This window comes from Nicotiana attenuata, unplaced genomic scaffold, assembly GCF_001879085.1.
Source record: "Nicotiana attenuata strain UT unplaced genomic scaffold, NIATTr2, whole genome shotgun sequence".
Taxonomy (NCBI): domain Eukaryota; kingdom Viridiplantae; phylum Streptophyta; class Magnoliopsida; order Solanales; family Solanaceae; genus Nicotiana; species Nicotiana attenuata.
This window is the reverse complement of record NW_017676984.1, coordinates 1-18612: the sequence shown is the minus strand read 5'-3', so window position 1 is coordinate 18612 and position 18612 is coordinate 1. Positions and strand designations below refer to the sequence as shown.

The 18612-nt window shown below is 40.9% G+C and overlaps 1 protein-coding gene across 2 annotated transcripts; it reads right to left on the bottom strand.

Annotated features, from left to right (window-relative positions):
- Nucleotides 1-204: 204 nt before the first annotated feature.
- On the bottom strand, nt 205-6014 carry LOC109221277. 2 transcript variants are annotated; one of them, XR_002067214.1, is made up of 7 exons: nt 5694-6014; nt 5509-5604; nt 2326-2366; nt 2105-2222; nt 1459-1539; nt 493-626; nt 205-403 (listed from the first exon to the last, which is right to left on the bottom strand). XR_002067214.1 is itself a non-coding variant. In XM_019385742.1 (6 exons), exons 1-6 carry the CDS (start codon nt 5910-5912, stop codon nt 570-572), a joined length of 612 nt encoding a protein of 203 aa, XP_019241287.1. In that variant the 5' UTR covers nt 5913-6014; the 3' UTR covers nt 208-569. The 2 variants fall into 2 exon arrangements, 1 of the variants encoding a protein (XP_019241287.1); XM_019385742.1 differs by having other exon boundaries at nt 208-626.
- Nucleotides 6015-18612: the final 12598 nt, after the last annotated feature.

Here is an 18612-nt window from a genome sequence, read left to right as displayed (position 1 = left end):
CTGAGTTAAAAAAAAGGAATGTAACTGGCGGAACAGTACGAGACTCTGGCATATGTTCATTTGATCATGGATTTCATAATTCTTCGAATAAAACTTAAAATATATAAAACACAAGTTTTGAAGTCAAAAATATTTTTAAAAAAAAAACTACAAAAGACATGTAATCGTCCGACTCCTAAAGTAAACAGCTGAGTAGAAAACGAGTCAAACACCATTAAAAAGCTATCTTGTAAAGGCTACTGAATAAATAGTTGAGTATATTGTCCTGCTCTAACACTTAAACAATATGAGCAGGCGCTGCTTCTTAGATTTAACTGTCTAAATTCAAAAACTAACAAGGAATAGACAACTGGTCTATAACAGTAGTTGCCATGAGGAAAGTGGTCTATATAACTGTACAGATCTGCAATACATAGATCAGAGAAAATTTTCAATCTCAAATTGGAAACATAGCATGTAAAACACACACAACATAAAATTTCTTGATTTGACCTTAGCTTTACTTTACAAGTTTTCTCCTCAACTTCGAATGTTGGGTTTGCTGTTGCCATAATCTCAGCTCCATGTTATCAAGCCCTCTCTTGTATCAACAATGCTTCAAGCTCTTCTCTTTGACGCTCCAAATCCTGGGGATTGCGATTATTAATATGATTTCAAGAATGGTGAAAAGGAAATAAACAGCTGTGCCAATGTCACCACTAGGGTAATAGGAGTAGATCAAGCAAGGGAGGAGCTAGAGTACCAGGTATAGGTTCGACCAAACAAAGTAGCTTTTGCTTAGATCCTGTATTTGCATAGGAAATCCTGGAAATCCTTTAAATATGCATTAATATTTTATTGTGAACCAGTAACTAAGATGAGCTATGATTCGGTGGCAAGTTCAGAACACATAAACTTCAAATCTTGGCTCCGCCTCTGGTCAAGAAACATTATAGTTCCTACTTACTCTAGTGATATCACACAGTAGGCAATGTTTGAAAAATTGGCTGACTTCAAGTATATACCATTTTTCTTTTACTACAGAAAATCGCTGAACCAAATCCACTTTCATCCAGTTGTAAGCTTAATCTATATATGGTTACAACAACAAGGTTCATGACTAATCTGGCTCTCTCCCTATCTTTTCTCTAGTAATATTGTTTCTAAATGATAACTGTTATGTTGTACTAGAATCTGCATTGTAATTTGTTTTAACTAAAGTATGTGATGCAGAGTCGGTGATCCTAGGGTTTTAAGGGCTGAATATTTTGGAAGGTCTGATTTAGATACTCTTTGGAGACAATTAAGATGAGTGACAGCAGCAAAAAACCAGAGAACACGAAAATAAGAACAAATTTAGAGAGCAAGACCCATGCAAGGCCTGGAGAAGGATCAGATATCTGACTCTCACTCTGGTGTACGGCTCAAGGTACGCTTCCAAATTGACAAGAGGGTTAAATACGTGACTTTGTGGATTACCTGCAGATCCTTAATGGCTTGCTCCCTGGAGACTTCTTTCGCCTGGCGAGCACGTTTGATAAAGCCAAAGCACAATATTCCCTAAAAGTAACATAAGTCAAGAAAAAACATAAGTAAAAGTCTAATGCATCCAAGTATAATGCATCATATGCTACCCCAAAAGGACTCAACAAGATGGACTCTAATAGCAGGTATGTAGCCAGAACATGCTTAGATATGACATAATTGAAGTTAAAAGCAATGCTACAGATTGAAGATGCTCAAACAACAAGCTGTAATCTTTAACAGCACAATATATGTCATGGAGGCCAAGTAAACACACTTAAAGATTTACTTGGACATGCAAATAAATGATGCTTAAGACCACTAGATGAATATTAGTTAGCATAGCTTCCGATAGCCTAACAGGTGCTCACTGCTTGCATTCTTGAAACGAATTCTCCTGTCTGAAGCTAAAGACAATCTCCTAATGATATTGACATTTATCCGCCTCTATGGGAGGTGAGTGGGAATCAAAGAAGCAAGGCTGGGCACGTCATACTCTGAGGTATTGTGTCATATCAATTATCAACTACAAGCTACAGCAGTATGGACCCTAGCAGACAAGTCATTGCCATGTAGCAGCCTGATGGTTTTGTGAACTTACTGATATAATGTAAATGGCACCACAGGTAAGAAGCAAGTAGCTAGCTATGTTCCGGACAAGAATGAGATCATTCCTATGCCCATAATCTTCAGGGTAAGCTCTGGTCATCACGGCAACACTAGAACAAACCCAGAAAGAGGAGAATGTGAGATCCGCCCCACAAAACAACTATTTTGTTAAGCCTGATTTCAACAATTTAGCAGGCCTAAAGTCTTACTTACAAGATCTGTAGCATGCCCCTTCCTGCTGAAAACTCCAACACCTACACGAGGTCATTGAAAGGTCATATCAGTACTATCTGTGCTCTAATTTATTGTGAAATGTATTGGGTCAAAATGTGCAAGCAAAGAAAGCATATTATAATAACAAAGTCACTGTCTGTTCAATAAAATAAGAAAGTCACTGCATACCACATAGAAAGCATATAATGGCGCACCACATAGATGTTATCTATGCAGGAGGAGCCGTGAATCTATCAGTCACCTCTTCCTGCACTGTCCAGTAGCCATTGACATATGGAGCATGTTCCATTGTATTTTTGGGTTAAATTGGGTCATGCCACAGAATCTGAGAGACGCGTACTGGAGTTGGAGTCTTTGGCAAGTTGATAAGTCCATCAAAAAGATCTGGATTATGATCCCAGCAGTTATTTTTTAGTGTCTATGGAATGAGAGAAACAAAAGATGTTTTGATGGCATCTCAACTCTAAACCACTCTCTTAGAGCCAAATGCTTAACCAATCTTTTTAGCTGGACAAAGTTGTCCCCAATAGTTAGTACTGAGCACTTTTTGGAGTTTATTAGCTCTCTTGTCCTAGATTGAGACATTGTATAGGGGCTAGCAACTCACTTTTGTTACTTCTATATATCTGCTTCTTGTAAGTAGCTCCTTGTACTCTTGCATCTTCTTGATGCCTTTAATACAACAATTTATTTCATCAAAAAAAGAAAGCATATAATTATTAGAATTTTGCACCTAAGAATATATGGAACCTTTCCAGTTGTTCTATGAGAAGTAAAACTGCTGGAACGTTAAAATAATAAAGTAATATCTTATTAAATTTAATGTAAGACTATAAAGATGCCATAATACCAGTGACTGAATGCTTAATTGTGATGGAATAAGGCAAAGAATGACTTTGAGCGTTAAAAGGACAGAAATTGAAAGGGGGGAAGAACACCTCTTTTGCTACAGCAAGACAAACAATTGCATCTAAAGTAACTGCTAATTGCTGGTCAACCAAGGATATTTTGGTCATGGTTAGTACATCCTAGTACTGCTTATTTTCATGCCATGTTTCTCCTAAATATGGCAGAATACATGTGTGGGCCCTTAAACTTGTCCGAATTTTTCATTTAGACACTTACACTAAGACATGTTCCAATTGAACAACTAAACTATGCTAAAAGTATGTCTATTGAACACAAATATGATAATTTTAAATCAAATCTGCTGCGTGATGATCACTTGCTGTTGACATTGTAAACAAAACCAATAAGGAAAGGACATGTCAGCAAAAGTAAAAGTCAATATCTAAAAGAAAAGAGTAAGAGAAGATGTTGACGGGAAAAAAGATTCCAGCAAAGAGATTCAAATATCCGACGATATGATTCCACCATGTGAACATTTTACTTTGAAAAGAAAGTGGTTTTCCATTGAAGTATTGTTTCCAACAACGCCACATTCGATTTCGTTGGCCGTAGAATGTTTCCGGCGGCATCAACATCTCTCTCCTCAACAATCAAAAGAGAAAAGCAGTGTATGCCCTAATACTCCATCATACAAATTGTTCAAATCCTTTAAAATAAATATTCTAAGTTGTATCATTAAAAACTTTTCTCTATATAAAGATTCTGAAAAGAAAATTACTTTTTCGAAGATGGGAGGACCAATTCGTGGTATGAATTTGAAAATGGCTCAAAAAAAGTTGCAGAACCAGTTCCGAACGAGCTGATGATAAAAATGGCTAAAAATGAGTTTGAGAACGGCATGAGGAGGAGAGTTTGAATCTATAGCTGAAAAGAAGTGGCAGCGATAACAAGTTCAGAAGAATTGGAGGCGAAGCAGAACCAACATGGCTGAAAAGCTGATTTTTCCGGTGAAATCTTATATTTTCCGGCAAAAAAATTTGTTGTAGTTTAACATAGAGCAATTTCACGGGCTCAAATACTGTGTATCTCACGATATGTGCCATGTCAGCGAGTTGTGTCTGATAGGTACACTTTCAGCAGAGTTCAAGTTTCCAATTGGAACAAGACCAAGTATAGCTGTCTAAATGAAAAGTTTAAGGGCCTGCATATGTATTCAGCCCTTAAATATTAATACTGTTCATATATCTATCTGAATAAACAACAGGATTGGATTTCCAACATTATACAGCCCAAAAGGCCAAACTGCATTCATCATTAAACTTCCCAATCTCTAAACAATGTGTGGGGTTTACAATTCTTAGCTATCCTTTCTTGTGCTAGATAAACTACAAGTCTCCAACTGACATTATTGCTTAATAAATCCCAGTCAAATCATAAACTCAACTTACCCCAATAAAGGATTATCAATCTATTCTTTTTATAATTATAGGTCATACTATCAATGTAATCTTTGAGATCTCATTTTGTCCTCTTGGTCGTTTGACTTCATGGTTAGGTTGAATCAAGCGAAACAGATTTGTATTCCTAGTCCCAAATTTAATTTCCAGAAAGGAAGCTCAACGATGCGGCAAGGAAGGGATAGTCTTATAACCTTATGTTTGCTAACTATGTGTCAGGATGGGAAACTGGGCCTCTGTATAACTACGAGTCAAACGAGAATTAGATTATGGAAAATAGGATGATGCTTATGACCAGTTCAAGATCAAATCAAGAAAAACTTAATCCGGAAAAAGTTAATCTTTCTGATTACTTACAGAATAGTCCTAACAATAGAACATAGTTAGCAGATTTCTCTCAACCTTTGGAGAAAAAGAGCAAACTGAAAGTACTTATGTTCATTGTATAAGTTTTTTTTCTCCTTTTTCTCTTGCAAACTGAACAAGGTACCATTGCTTATAGCCTGTGCCATCCTCATGGTTGGGTGGCTCCCTACTATTACTATATGATGATTTATTTTCACAATTATGACATAACTCTTTTGATCATTCAGTTGTCTGTATTATTAGAAATGCATCCATTGATTTTAGCAAAGCTGCATTGCAACATAATTACAGCTTCCTGCAGCATGTAGTATCATTTCTTGAATCATTACAGCTTTGATTTTGTGAATAAACATGAACAAATGCAAACACATACTAATAGCGGCACTGAAGTTGGAACAGTTCGAATTTACAACGTCCGATACGCAAACATATGTTTAATTGGTCATAATGTGAGCAAATATCATAAGAAAAACTAGGACATCACACAAACCTTCCAGAACTTGATGAAAAATCCCCACTCTGTCTCAGCAACAACCACAATAATCGCAATCACCACCGCGTAACAGCGGAAAGTTCCATCAAATACCTAGTGCATTTTCCAAAATTATCGCATTTACATAAATATTCACACAATACACAGATAGATTAGCACAAATACATGGGAAGAGGACTTACGTCATAGCCATTCTTAAAAGATCTTACGGCTGAGTAAACATTAACAGCAATGCAGAGAATAGCGGCTAACGCAGTAACAAAGCTGAATAATCTACAAGTCACTAGGAATGGGTCTGGTCCGGGTCGGACTCTAGTAGGTGAAATTGAACGACCATCGCTAACCCTCTGCGTCGGTGAGCTCACTGTTCCTTCACCATCTCTCTCCATTTTTTTCTTCATTTTTTCCAACTTCAAACTGCAAATGTGTGGCTGTGTATATAGAGCATATAGGGGGGATGATTTCAGGTGGGTTTTGAATCTTCTGCTTTCGAGGTTCTTCACCTGCTCGTCAAGATATTCGCTGGTAACTGACACGTGTCTATCCTGCATAAATGGAAACTGAAGTGTGAGTAGCCTTGAGCGAGTTGTTTATTTTTTTTGTTTGTATTTTCTTTTGTTTTGTTTTGAGAAAGAATTAGTAGTACTTGTTTTAATTGCTTTTAGAATTGTCACCACCCGAATTTTTCACCGTTAGGACTGTGATGGCGCCTAACATCGCACTCGCTAGGCAAGCCAATGTTAGAGTTCTATTTACCTTTTTGCTTTACATTTTATAGTTAAAACTAACAAAGCTAAATCAAACGGAAGTAAATGCGGAAGTACATAATTAACCTATCATCCTCATACTAATAACAATACAAAAACAGTTACCACCCAGAAACTGGTGTCACAATCCACGAACATTCTATGAATATCTACAAGTATGGGTCTAAAAGAAAAATACATCTGTCTAAAAAGGAAATAAAACAGAAATGTAGAACATAGGAGGGGACGCCAGGGCCTGCGGACGCCTGCAGGACTACCTTGGGTCTCCTAGATGAACGCCTGCAACCGACCTATCGATCAGCCACAACCAGCTCCAAAATCTACACAGAATGTCCAGAGTGCAGTATTAGTACAACCGACCCCATGTACTGGTAAGTGCCGAGCCTAACCTCGACGAGGTAGTAACGAGGCTACGGCGGGGCATTTACAACATAACCTGCATACAGTATATAATAAAGCAAAAAAGAAAGGAAGTACGGAACGAAGTGAAACAGTACTTGTAGTGAAATAAATACGGAACTCAAGTATCTTGCCAGTACTCAGCTATAACCAATCCTTAAGAGAATTATGATACTACTGAGTAGAATCACATCAGAAGAAAAATGCATAAACAATAAAATGATGCGGCGCGCATCCCGATTCCACCATATAATCAGTAACAATAGGAACATTCACCCTTATTGCTCCTGTTGCAGCGTGCAACCAGATCCCACTTGTCCACCCTTATTACTCCTCAATATATCACCCTTATTCCTCCTGTTGCGACGTGCAACCCGATCCCACCTGTCCGCCCTAATTACTCATGTTGCGGCGCGCAACCCGATCCCACCAGACAATCACATTTCACCCTTATTCCTCCTCAACATATCACCCTTATTCCTCCTGTTGCGAGGTGCAACCCGATCCTACCATATTAGTACCAATCACACAGTAAGAACAAGTATTTCACAATTTAGCTCAAAACCCTCCACAACATTTATGCCTCAAACCAAAGCAAACGGAGGTCTATACAATTATGAAAACTTCATCAATTAATACTACACAGCGAGACCAACCAAAATGTACCATGAAATACCGATAAACCAACTTAAACCAATAATGTAACACAATGAAACTACGGAATAGTTACTACCTTCAATGAAGAAAACAACATTTAACAAGAAGCAAGACATGGAAGCACAAATAAGCATGTAGCAGTTAAGACAGGAAAACAATACATTAGGAACGGGGAAGGGAACATACTAAACAGATAATTTGGCGGCGCATAGGTACTCGTCACCTCACCTATACGCCACACACGTGGATTTTCACATAGCAATTACGTCGGGGATCCCTAATCCCTCAAGTCAAAGTTTGACACAATACTTACCACAATTCAACGGCCAATTCTAAGCTCAATTACCGCTTTTCCTTTAGATCCACCTCCAATCCACTCGTATCTAGTCATAGTTAACTTAATAACATCAATTATCGCTAAAGAAATTAATCCCAATGCATAAATGTAAGTTTCCCAATATTTTCCCCAAAAAAATAAAAAACCGACTGTTAAATAATTATGTAAATAGGAGTAAATAACCCTAATCCAATATGTATTAGGAGTAGGACATATATATATATATATATATATATATATATATATATATATATATATATATATATATATATATATATATATATATAGGGCTCATTGTATTGTGTTTAACACATGTCAATAATATCAATAATATTTTCTCCCGTGCTTTCTCACATGGTATCAGAGCCAGGTCCATCCCAATTATTGTTACCGATGTTGGGCCCCCATTTATGTTGTCCACGCTCCAGAGGCCTGGGCGTGAGGGGGGTGTTGAGTTATCCCACATCGGAGGGATTTGAGGTGCTTGGTCTCCTTATATGGCTTGGGCAATCCTCAGCTCATAAGCTAGCTTTTGGGGTTGAGTTAGGCCCAAGGTCCATTCTTATCATGGTATCAGAGCCCTTGATTCCATGTTGATGCCCTTGTTCCGTCCATTCCAAACATGCTATATAGTTTGGGAAAAGGCTTGTAATTTATACACTAATGACATATCTCGATTCTATGATGTAATATCGCAAATGACAAGCTTGAAGGAACATGAATTGGATATGTCTACTTACTTGGGACAAGTACAGGTAGTCATGGAAGAATTTGAGACGTTGATGCCAGTTTCTGCTAGTATTGAAAAGCAACAAGAGCAACGACAGAAGATGTTTCTAGTTCTTACACTCGTTGGACACCCTAATGACCTTGATTCAGTACGTGACCAGATTTTGGCTAGTCCGACTGTCCCCACAGTTGATGAATTATTCTCTCGATTACTTCGCCTTGCCGCAGCACCAAGTCACCCAGTGAGCTCATCAGAGACACTTGACTCATCTGTCCTCGTATCCCAATCAGTGGACAATCGGGCATCTCATACTATGGAGAATAGACGAGGAGGAGGTCGTTTTGGAAGATCTAGACCCAAGTGCTCTTATTGTCATAAACTTGGACACACTCGTGACGTGTGCTATTCTTTACATGGTCGCCCACCCAAAAATGCTTATGTTGCTCAGACTAAGACTACAGGTAACCAGGGATTTTCTTTATATGAAGGGGAGTATAATGAGTTCCTTCTGTATCGAGCAAGTAAGCAGACATCTCCACAAGTAGCCTCTCAGACTGATACTTTTGTTGCTGGTAATTCTTTTGCTTGTATTTCCCAGTCTAGTACTCTTGGACAATGGGTTATGGACTCAGCCGCTTCTGATCATATCTCTGGTAATAAATCACTTTTGTCAAATATTGCGTATTCACAGTCTCTTCCCACTGTTACTTTAGCCAATGGGTCTCAAACCAAAACAAAAGGAGTTGGACAAGCGAATCCCCTACCCTCTGTCACTCTAGATTCCGTTCTCTATGTCCCTGGCTGTCCTTTTAATCTTGCATCTGTTATTCGTTTGACTCGTGCCCTCCATTGTGGTATATATTTTATTGATGATTCCTTTATTATGCAGGACCGCAGTACGGGGCAGACGATTGGAACAGGACTTGAATCAGAAGGCCTTTACTACCTTAACTTACTCAATTCCTCCAAGGCATGTCTAGTTACAGATCCTCCGGACCATATTCACAAACGTTTAGGACATCCAAGCTTATCCAAGCTTCAGAAGATGGTGCCTAGTTTGTCTAGTTTATCTACATTAGAGTGTGAGTCGTGTCAGCTCGGGAAACATACCCGAGCTTCCTTTCCTCGTAGTATTGAGAGTCATGCAGAGTCTGTTTTTTCTTTAGTTCATTCTGATATATGGGGTCCTAGTAGAGTCAGTTCAACCTTGGGATTTCGTTATTTTGTTAGTTTCATTGATGATCATTCAAGATGTACTTGGATTTTCTTAATGAAAGATCGTTCTGAGTTGTTTTCTATATTCCAGAATTTTTGTGCTGAAATAAAAAATCAATTTGGTGTTTCTATTCGCACTTTCCGCAGTGGTAATGCCTTAGAATATTTATCCTCTCAATTTCAGCAAATTATGACTTCTCAAGGAATTATTCATCAGACCTCTTGTCCTTATACCCCTCAGCAAAATGGGGTTGCAGAGAGAAAGAATAGGCACATCATTGAGACTGCTCGCACACTTCTCATTGAATCTCATGTTCCGTTGCATTTTTGGGGCGATGCAGTTCTCACAGCTTGTTATTTAGTTAATCGGATGCCTTCCTCTCCTATCCAGAATCAGATACCGTATACAGTATTGTTTCCCCAATCACCCTTATACTCTGTTCCCCCTCGTGTTTTTGGGAGCACTTGTTTCGTTCATAACTTAGCCCCTGGGAAAGATAAGTTAGCTCCTCGTGCTCTCAAGTGTGTCTTCCTTGGTTATTCTCGTGTTCAGAAGGGATATTGTTGTTACTCACCTGATCTTCGTAGGTACTTTATGTCCTCTGACGTCACATTTTTGGAGTCTAAACCTTTCTTTACCTCTTCTGACCATTCTGACCACCTTGATATATCTAAGGTCTTACCTATACCGACCTTTAAGGAGTCTACTATAGCTCCTCCTTCACCTTCCGCTACAGAAGTCTTACCCATTCCAACCGTTGAGGAGTCTAGTGTGGCTCCTCCTAGACTCCCTGTCACAGGAACACCACTCTTGACATATCATCGTCATCCGCACCCAGCATCAGGCCCAGCTGATTCACGTCCTGCACCTGACCCTGCTCCTACTGCGGACTTGTCTCTTCCTAGCACACCGATTGCACTTCGGAAAGGTATACGGACCACCCTTAATCCTAATCCCCATTATGTCGGTTTGAGTTATCATCGTTTGTCATCACCCTATTATGCTTTTCTATCTTCTTTGTCCTCTGTTTCCATCCCTAAGTCTACAGGTGAAGCATTGTCTCATCCAGGATGGCGACAGGCTATGGTTTACGAGATGTCTGCTTTACATACGAGTGGTACTTGGGAGCTCGTCCCTTTTCCTTCAGGTAAATCTACTGTTGGTTTTCATTGGGTGTATGCAGTCAAGGTTGGTCCGGAGGTTGATCGTCTTAAGGCTCGTCTTGTTGCCAAGGGATATACTCAGATATTTGGGCTCGATTACAGTGATACCTTCTCTCCCGTGGCTAAGATAGCATCAGTCCGCCTTTTTCTATCCATGGCTGCTGTTCTCCATTGGCCCCTCTATCAGCTGGACATTAAGAATGCTTTTTTACACGGTGACCTTGAGGATGAAGTTTATATGGAGCAACCACCTGGATTTGTTGCTCAGGGGGAGTCTCATGGCCTTGTATGTCGCTTGCGCCGGTCACTTTATGGTCTAAAGCAGTCTCCTCGAGCCTGGTTTGGTAAGTTCAGCATAGTTATCCAGGAATTTGGCATGATTCGGAGTGAAGCTGATCACTCTGTATTCTATCGGCATTCTGCTTCGAGCCTCTGTATTTATCTGGTGGTCTATGTTGACGATATTGTTATTACCGGCAATGACCAGGATGGTATTACTAAATTGAAGCAACATCTCTTGCAACACTTTCAGACTAACGATCTGGGCAAACTAAAGTATTTTCTGGGTATTGAGGTCGCTCAGTCTAGCTCAGGTATTGTGATCTCACAACGAAAGTATGCCATAGATATTCTTGAAGAGACAGGAATGACAGGTTGTAGACCGGTTGACACTCCGATGGATCCGAATTCTAAACTTCTGCCAGGACAGGGGGAGCCTCTTAGCGATCCTGCAAGATATAGACGGTTGGTTGGTAAATTAAATTACCTTACAGTGACAAGACCTGACATTTCCTTTTTTGTGAGTGTTGTGAGTCAGTTTATGGATTCTCCGTGTGATAGTCATTGGGATGCAGTTGTTCGCATTCTTCGGTTTATAAAATCAGCTCCAGGCAAAGGTTTATTGTTTGAGGATCGAGGCCATGAGCAGATCATTGGATACTCAGATGTTGATTGGGCAGGATCACCTTCTGATAGACGTTCTACGTCTGGATATTGTGTCTTAGTAGGAGGAAATTTGGTGTCCTGGAAGAGTAAGAAACAGAATGTGGTTGCTCGGTCTAGTGCAGAAGCAGAATATCGAGTGATGGCTATGGCGACATGTGAGCTAATTTGGATCAAACAGTTGCTCAAGGAGTTGAAATTTGGTGAGATTAGTCAGATGGGACTTGTGTGTGATAATCAAGTTGCTCTTCATATTGCGTCAAATCCAGTGTTCCATGAGAGAACTAAACACATTGAGATTGACTGTCACTTTGTTAGAGAAAAAATACTCTCGGGAGATATTGCTACAAAGTTTGTGAAGTCGAATGATCAGCTTGCAGATATTTTCACCAAGTCCCTCACTAGTCCTCGTATTAACTACATATGTAACAAGCTCAGTACATATGATTTATATGCACCAGCTTGAGGGGGAGTGTTATAATAGTTATATAAATAGGAGTAAATAACCCTAATCCAATATGTATTAGGAGTAGGACATGTTATGTATATATATATAGGGCTCATTGTATCGTGTTTAACACATGTCAATAATATTTTTTCCTGTGCTTTCTCACACCGACCCCGGGCCCGCTTGGTCAAAACTCGTAGTTCGGACCAAAACCCGATTATCCATTCACCCCCGAGCCCGGATATACAATTGGTTTTGGAATCCGACCTCAATTTGAGGTCTAAATTCCCAAATTTCGAAATTCCCAAGTTCTACCCAAAAACACCCAATTCCTCCATGAAAAACCCTAGATTCTAGGATGAAATCTTGTAAAAAGATGTAATAGATTGAAAGAAATGAGTTAAGAATCATTTACCTATGATTAGGGGAAGAACTAGCCCTTGAAAAATCGCCTCTTGAAGTTTGGATTTTGAAAAATGGGAAAATGAATGAAAAATCTCGTCTAAGTCCAAACTTATCAGCTGCAGATGTCGCATTTGCGACCTGAGCTTCGCATTTGCGAAGCTCGCAAATGCGAACCCCTTGCATTTCTGCTGCCTTCGCAAATGCGAAGTCACAGTCGCAAATGCGAACAAGGACTTCCGCAAATGCGACCAGTTCTTCCCAAATGCGAACTCCCCAGTCCCCTCCCCTACTTCGCAAATGCCATCATTTTTGCAGACCTGAAACATACCAGCAAATTTTCTTAAGTCCAAATCACTCCGTAGCCTATCTGAAACTCACCCGAGCCCTCGAGGCTCCAAAATCAAACATGCACAGGAGTCTTAAAACATCATACGAACTTGCTCGCACGATCAAATCACCAAAATAATACCTAGAACTACGAATTTAGCACCAAATTGCATGAAATTTTCAAGAAAGTTTCAAAACTTCTATTTTCTCAACCAAAGGTCCGAATCACGTTCAAATCAGTCCCGTTTCTCACCAAACTTCACAGATAAGATATAAATATCATAACGTACATGTATCAGGCTCCCGAATCAAAATACGGACCCGATACCAATAAGATCAACTATTAACCAATTTCTCAAAACCATTATAACTTCAGTTTAACAATTTTCATTAAAAATTTATTTCTCGGGCTAGGGACCTCGGAATTCGATTCCGGGCATACGCCCAGGTCCCATATTTTACTACGGATCCTCCTGGACCGTCAAAATACGGTTCCGGATCCGTTTACTCAAAGTGTTGACCGAAGTCAACTAAAATCAACTTTTAAAGGCAAAAATTATTATTTTCTCAAATTTCCACATAAAGGCTTTCCGGAAACGCACCCGGACTGCGCACGCAAATCTAAGAGAAATAAAGTGAGGTTTTGAAGGCTTCGGAACACCTGATTGGATTCTAAAACACAAGATGACCTTTTGGGTCATCACAAGAATATAGTCGTCGCCTGTATTTTTGTTTTTCATTAAACAAAACACAGGTTTCCAATATGCAAACAACAATTAGAATTGCTCTTTTGTTCAAATATCATTTCATTTTTAGTAATAATGTTCAATAAAATACTTGTAGCACAAATTGCAAAACCACGAATATACTAAAAAGGAAAAACATGAAGGTTTGGATTCATTTTGTACATGTGGCTATTATAAAAGCAATACAATGACCATTGCTGGATATAACTGAACCTCACAATTCATAAATTAGATACTAATAATTAATCAAGGTGTTAGGCGTCGATTTTTTTCTATTATGATTATTCTTATGATTTTATTATTTCTTTAATTTGGTGCCTGTATGAATGTCTTAATTATGTATTATTTAGCAAGTTAGGATTTCAACTTAAACTAAATAGATATATTTAATGAAATTCATGTGATACCCAAAGCCGTAATCTTTTTAAAATGGACTTCATGTATTAAAATCTTATAGCTGTAAGTTAGCATGAGTCAAAAAATGCAAAAGGGTCATTTTTTTAACTGACTTCGAGATTTCAAAATAAATTGGATTATGTAACTTAATACAATTAATAAAAATCAACTACTTTCGTCAGGTGTGCGACTAAAAAAATGTCAGTATCATTTTAAAATGAATCAAATATGCTATGTTTAGGCCCCATTACATTAAGCGTTCAAGTATGGAAGAAGTAGCATGTTATTTACAAGTACAAGTGTATACAACATCTTCAACGCGTACTATAAATATATAAGTAAAGGTTATTGAAATTATAAGAAAATATTAGAGTTTGAATCCAAAATTTCACAAGATGTATTGAGTGCAATAAAGACCTAAGGTTAAACCGATAAAATGTAAATTTTAAATCCCTTCTATATGGGAGCAAAAATAACGACTAGTCAACCATAAAACCTAATCACTTATAAATAACTAAAGCAAGTTTTTGGAAATAAACACCACTAGAACCTATTACATAAATTATAAATGACGTTTAACGTAGTACTACTATGGAAGGAACACTTTTGGAGTGACCAGGATAGCTCTTGGTAGTTGGTAGCAACATCTAGATTATTGATTTTTTTGTCATTACCCTATCTAGGCTTCTTGATGGAAGAGAGCCAATTAGGTTGATATGTTTCTATTTTGTTTGTTAACACACATAGGTTAAAGACGGCTACATTAGGTTTCAAACTATAATTAAGTTAATCTTATTAAAGTAAAAATTTCATCATATCTTGTTCTAGTTATCTTGAATTATGATGGAAGATCGAAGAAAGAACATTATGGTTTGAACAAATTATATATTGAAAATTTTCACGAAGAGTATTGCTTTCCAGATGGATTAGTCTAACAAATTATATATGTTTGACTCAAAAGTTGTTTAATACTTTTTAAGCAAATCAATCAATATAAATGAAGGGGTAAATCGTAGTTGAAGATAATAAACCATAGGATGATCTTGAGTATAGGATCAGATAGCAATGGTACAAATCGGAGAAATAAGAGAAGGTGATAATCTTCGAGAGGTAAGAGATGTTAGAGAGAGAAGAGAGAGATAATGTATTTCCAATAATGAAAAATCCCCTCCTTTTACAAGGCTTGGATCCCTCTTTATATAATAGAGGATCCTTGCTTGAATATTAAAAGACAGAAAATAAAGTACATGCTATGGAGTGGCCGACGTGATCATGAAGTCGTCCCTCTTGTTATTCATAGGTTTGCCTTCTAGCCGGACTCACATACATTCGGTCGGTCGTGCTGCTTAAGGACGTGGTCGGTCAAATTCGACCCCAAACAGTTAGTCCCTCCGCTCGTCGGGGTCGCAGCGAATGCGTCCTTGATGGGCGGAATTGGTACCTCCGTTCCGGGAGAGTTTGAATTTGTCAATGACTTGTGACGTGACAGGCAGGGGACCGTAATCATAGCTGTCAGAGCGTTGAAGCGAAATGCCTTTCCCGTGTGACGTCAGCATTCGTATGCGTCATCATTGCGCGTATTCTCGAGGCAGGGGATCAGAAGCTTTTGGCGCCTGGTTTCTCGTGTCGATTCGACGTCTGCCTCTTCAATTCTGGTGCCACCCAACCCTATAAATAGGAGAAGGGTTTAACTTGATTCAAACTTTGGTCATTTGCAAGAGCATTCCAGCCCTTCAGTGCATATTTTCCCATTCCGGTGCGTTTTCCTTCGATCGAAACCCTCTCTTTTTTTTGTTGGGTTGTGCACAACTTTTCCTTCACCGAGACCATGCCTAAACCTTGTCGATTTGACGAGAGGGTCCGGACGGCTGCCCCATCGAACGTGCCGCCATCTTCCGATGGTGGAGAAGTGGAGGGGGAAGAGGACGTCAGTCCTCTTACTGTGGAGGCAGTATTGCCAAAGCATATCTTATCTCGAAGTGATTTCAGTAAAGATTCTCCCATACTGGCTCCAGAGTTTTCCGAGTCGTTACAGAATCACTTGGATGATCTCCGCGTGAAGTACGACATACCCGCCTACGTAGAGATGGTTCCGACGGGGAAGGATCACGTGGATGTTCATCGGCCAGGGTATTGTGCCTTTTATGAATACCTCTTTTCGATCGGTTACAGCCTCCCTCTTTGCCCTTTGGCGGAGGAGTTCTGTCGGTTCTATAACGTGTGTCCGGCTCAACTTACGCCGTATACTCTGAAGGTGCTTCGGCTGCTTACCAAGTACGCGGAGTTGGCCGGATGCGAAGTCATGGTCCATCATCTCCTTCAATTATTCAGTGCCTGCTATCTAAGGGGGACCATGGTGCATTTGAGAGGCCGTGGTACGAAAGGATTGGTGGTCAAAACCGACGACCGAGCGAGTCGTCGGTTCTGGCGCAAATATTTTTTCATTAAGAGCGAGCACACGGTCTCTAATCCTGCCAGGTTCCCAGAGAGGTGGAACTCGAAACGTAAGTATTTGCAGTTTGTCAAATTCCGTGTTACCCATGACTGTCGCAATTCTGACCTTTGTATTGCAGCTATGGCTCACCCGCCCCGGCCCGTTGCCAACCTTAGGAGATGGGTTATTGGCTTGCTTCCTTACGCGAAAGAGACCCGCACTTGGCCTGCCTTCATGCAGCGTTACGGCCCCAAAGTCTCTTCAGGTAGATTTTCGATTTTTGCTTTGTAAATTCTGCAACCCTGCTCACTTATTTTTATGGCGACAGGTCGAGGCGCTTCTAGGAAGAGGGCGCCGGTCCCCGCTCTCGATCGATTTGATGTTGCCTCGGTCGCTCATGATATACTGGTTGAGTCTGTTCGAGAGGATCCCTCTCCAGCTCCTTTACAGGGGGCCGCATCTACGACCATGGTTATGTGGGAGTCGGCATCGCTAGTGCCGACTCTGCAACCCATGGATGGACCCTCCGATGGCGAGGAATCGTTAGACAGAAAACGAAGGAGGCTCGAGAAGGGTAAGGGGGTGGCCACCGAAGCCGATGGAAGTGATGTGCCTCGGCCGACCCACAGACCATTCATGGCCGACGCCATTCGATCTGGGAGGTCGGCTCGACAGAGGAGTGCCGCTCCCGGTGCTGGTTCCGCATGTGCTGTTGAGGGAGGGTCGTCGACCAACGTCGAAGGACCTGGCGAGGAAACGGAGAAATCGGACTCCGACATCGCCAGGAGGATGTCGACAAGTTTTTGGGTAGCCTTACCCACGTGGAGAAGACGACGGATGGGTCCGATCGCCGTATTACAATTCCGGCGGCTTACAACTTGCTGTTAAACAGCGAACAGGCTGCTTCGGCCCTTACCCTGCTGTGTGCCGCCTCCGAGAGCAAGACGCTCAGTACCGTGGAGGATGCGGAGCTGTCACGAAGGGTTTCCGGCATGGCTTTGCAGGTAATCCTTATTTCCTTTCTCCCTTCCGCGTGTTGTAAGACTGATTTGAGGCGTGCTTACTTCTGCTTTTCTTTTTAGACCCTTGTTTTGGAGGTGGAGAGGGGACGCCGTGAGCAAAAATGGACGGCCCTCTACAAAAAGATGCTAAAAAGTATCGAAAGTATCGCTCTAAGCACCTAGCAGTGGTTGAACGGGGGCAGTCCCAGTTGGACCGCAGGGGAGCTGAGCTGGAGGAGGCGGATAGCGAGCTGATGAAGGTCGTGGCTCGCAATAGCGAGTTGGAGGAGCTTCTCAGGACGAAAGATAACGAGCTTGAGCTGAGCCGTGGGGTGGTGGCGGAGAACGTCGACCTGCAGCGGAGGGTGGCGGATCTAACCGCCGAGCTCGACGCCAGGATCGCGGAGAATAATGGACTTTCTCAGCCTTCCTCATCTCTTCCTTCGCCTGGTCGGAGTATGCGTCGTAATGCGCATAAAATGTGGTTTTTTGCGGAGGCCAAGCTCGACGTGTATAGAGAGCTTCATGTCGCAGGCTGGGCGACGGAGGCGGAAGTTCAGGCACGGCGAGACGAGGCTCGCGCTGCTCGTGAGGCTTGTGGTTATTACCCCGACTCTCCTGATGGGGAGGGGCCTGCTTCTGAAGACGTCAACCGGCTTGACTCCAGCTCCTGGTACAATGGTGTTTACCTCCCAGGGGGCGACGGGCAGTTATAAACTTGTACAATGTATATTTTCGGCTTGTATAGTGTGTTGGAGCTCGTCCACGGGGGCGAATGTAAATATATTTTTGTTGTAATATAAATTTTATTTTTGCTGCTTCGTCCATTTGGTGCCTTCCCTTTGTTTTTCTTTTGTAATGTTTAGCCTCTGTAGAGGTTGTTCTTATCGTTCGTCAAAGGGTCGTGCCGTGATTCGAACGAGGTCGAACCATGTCGATGGCTTTGGCCATTAGGATGTTGCTTCGACTGTCATCGGAGTAGTATCCGTCGTGGTTCGAACGAGGTCGAACTGATGTCGATGGCCTTGGCCATTAGGATGTTGCTTCCACTGTCGTCGAAGTAGTATCCGTCGTGGTTCGAACGAGGTCGAACCGATGTCGATGGCCTTGGCCATTAGGATGTTGCTTCGACT

Excerpts from the sequence above, each read along its gene's own strand:
- LOC109221277 (XM_019385742.1), bottom strand. The coding sequence starts at position 5,912 with ATGAAGAAAAAAATGGAGAGAGATGGTGAAGGAACAGTGAGCTCACCG. Across the intron at positions 1,540-2,104 it reads GTGCCATTTACATTATATCA|GGAATATTGTGCTTTGGCTT; the intron begins GTAAGTTCACAA and ends TGTTACTTTTAG. Across the intron at positions 627-1,458 it reads AAGCCATTAAGGATCTGCAG|GATTTGGAGCGTCAAAGAGA; the intron begins GTAATCCACAAA and ends CGCAATCCCCAG.